Raw genomic sequence first — 2,266 nt, 5'->3', positions numbered from 1 at the left:
CTAGGGAAAGAAGGCACAGCTGAAGTCACTACGGAACCCATCTCCCTGCTGTGTGGGTAGCTTAGAGATAATGGTTAGGGCACTTCCCCACCTGTCATGTGTGTCACTGAGGCTAGCTTCATCCAGGATAAACAGCTCCTTCAACTCGCCCAGAGAGAAGTGGCGCTCTACATCCTGCTCCTCGTCCACCACACAGCTGCTCAGTGCCTTCTTGTGGCTCTGACGCTGGAAGATCTTCTCCTCAATGGTCCCTGCCTGGGGAAGAGCAGGTGCGGAATGTCAACGGATACAGTGCTTAGCCATCCCCATAAAAAGGGAGCAGGAAAACCAAAGGGGTGAAACACAGCTACCCGGGAAGGGGATATGAATAAAAAGTATGAGTCCCAGAGCATTATCTCTACTCAGCTGAGGCCCATTTTCCCAGTCTCTCCCCTGAGAACATGACATGAATAGTCATGTAGACCCAGGCTATTTTCCATACTAATGAAGGGTCCCGGAGCCTGGCTAAATCCCTTTAGGGTGAACTGAGGTTTGTCTGCTGCAGCTTCAGATTTCCATACCAAGCCCAACTCTAATTCATTCAATAAATATCATTTGGGTATCTATTCTATTTCAGACCCTGTGCTGACATTAGGATACAAAGAAGAATCATATATATCCCCTATCCTTGAGCTCCTAGAATAGTGAGAAAGACAAACATTTAAAGAGTTGATACAATGACAGAAATCTGTACAGGATAACTGGGAGTCCATACGGATGGTAGAGTAGAAGAGTATTGAAAACTTGAAACTCTATCCTTAAGCTCAATCTTGAAAATGAATAGATGGTTTGTAAGAAAAGATACAAAGAAAGGCATTCCCAGCATAGGAACAAAGGAATACTACTGGCCTATTGGAGGACTGTGAGGAGTTCAGGCTAACTAGAGGTTGGTGGGAGTATAGTAAGAGCTGAGACTGGGAAGTCAGCAGAGGCCACATTAAAGAACCTTGGGGACAGGCATGGTGGCTCATGCCTGTAATCCCAGCACTTTGGGAGGCCGAGGCAGGCAGATCACAAGGTCAGGAGTTCGAGACCAGCCTGGCCAACATGGCGAAACCCCCTCTCTACTAAAAATACAAAAATTAGCCAGGCGTGGTGGTGGGCACCTGTAATCCCAGCTACTCAGGAGAAGCAAGAGAATCGCTTGAACCCAGGAGGCAGAGGTTGCAGTGAGCCGAGATTGTGCCATTGCACTCCAGCCTGGGCGACAAGAGCAAGACTCCATCTCAAAAAAAAAAAGAACCTTGGATGCCATGCTGAAGGCCTTAATCTTGTCTTCGAAGGGATGAAAAGTAAAATCAGAATTTTTGGAAAGTTCCTTCTGGAAGCAGTATGTGAACAATGGGTTGGGATAAGACAGAAGTAAACAATTAGGAAGCTGCTACAATATCCAAGTGACAGATGACCATGACCTCCGAAGGGCTTGGAGAGCAGGGTTAGATTAAGGAAATTTCAAGAAGGTAAAAATCAGTGAAAACTGGTAGGAATCTGGTTGTTAGGAAAAAGAATAGTCCGGTAAGATTATTCCGAGTTTTGGGTTGGGTGGATAATGGAGCCATTAAGAACAACATTCAGAAAGGGCGCCAGGTGTGGTGGAGCTGTTAATCCCAGCACTTGGGAAGGCCAAGGTGGGAGGATCGCTTGAGTCCAGATGTTCGAGACCAGCCTAGGCAACATAGCAGGACCCCTTCTCTACAAAAATGAAGAAAAAAGTTATCCGGGTGTGGTGGCACACACCTGTAGCCCCAGCTACTTCAGGGGGTTGAGGTGGGAGGTTGAAGCTGTAGTGGGCCATGATCGTGCCACTGTACTCCAGCTTAGGCAACTGAAAGAAACTGTCTCAAAATCAATCAATTAATTAGAAGGGGAATGAGTTTAGTCATGATACTTCTAAAGTGCTCATTAAAAATCTAAGTGGAAATGTAGATTAAGTGACGGAAAAAAAAAATTTTTTTTTTTTTATTCTGTCACCCAGGATAGAGTGGCACAATCCTAGCTCACTATAGCCTCAAACTCCTGGCCTCAAGTGATCCTCCTGCACCCAGCCTAGAAGAGCATTTTTAAAGGGATGATTAGTCACAGTGTGAGATACACAAAGAGGAAAAATCAATAGTCTCCTGTTTTGGCAATTAGGAAGTCAGTAGTATATTTGAAGGTAGGTTCAGTGGTATAAGGAGTCTGATGAGTGAGTAGAAAGAAGATGAGTTAGGCAGGAAATTTGAGAGAA

General features: G+C 45.3%; 1 protein-coding gene across 1 annotated transcript in view; it reads right to left on the bottom strand.

Annotated features, from left to right (window-relative positions):
- RAD54L (RAD54 like) overlaps positions 1–2,266 on the bottom strand; it is a 31,881-nt gene that overhangs the window by 402 nt on the left and 29,213 nt on the right. Inside the window, exon 17 of the mRNA XM_050801631.1 lies at positions 92–255. Within this exon, the coding sequence (XP_050657588.1) occupies positions 92–255 (164 nt within the window). The remainder of the gene's footprint in view (positions 1–91; positions 256–2,266) is intronic.

The sequence above is a fragment of the Macaca thibetana genome, chromosome 1 (assembly GCF_024542745.1).
Source record: "Macaca thibetana thibetana isolate TM-01 chromosome 1, ASM2454274v1, whole genome shotgun sequence".
Taxonomy (NCBI): Eukaryota; Metazoa; Chordata; class Mammalia; order Primates; family Cercopithecidae; genus Macaca; species Macaca thibetana.
Note: the sequence above shows the minus strand (reverse complement) of the source record. Positions and strands in the feature narration are given on the sequence as shown.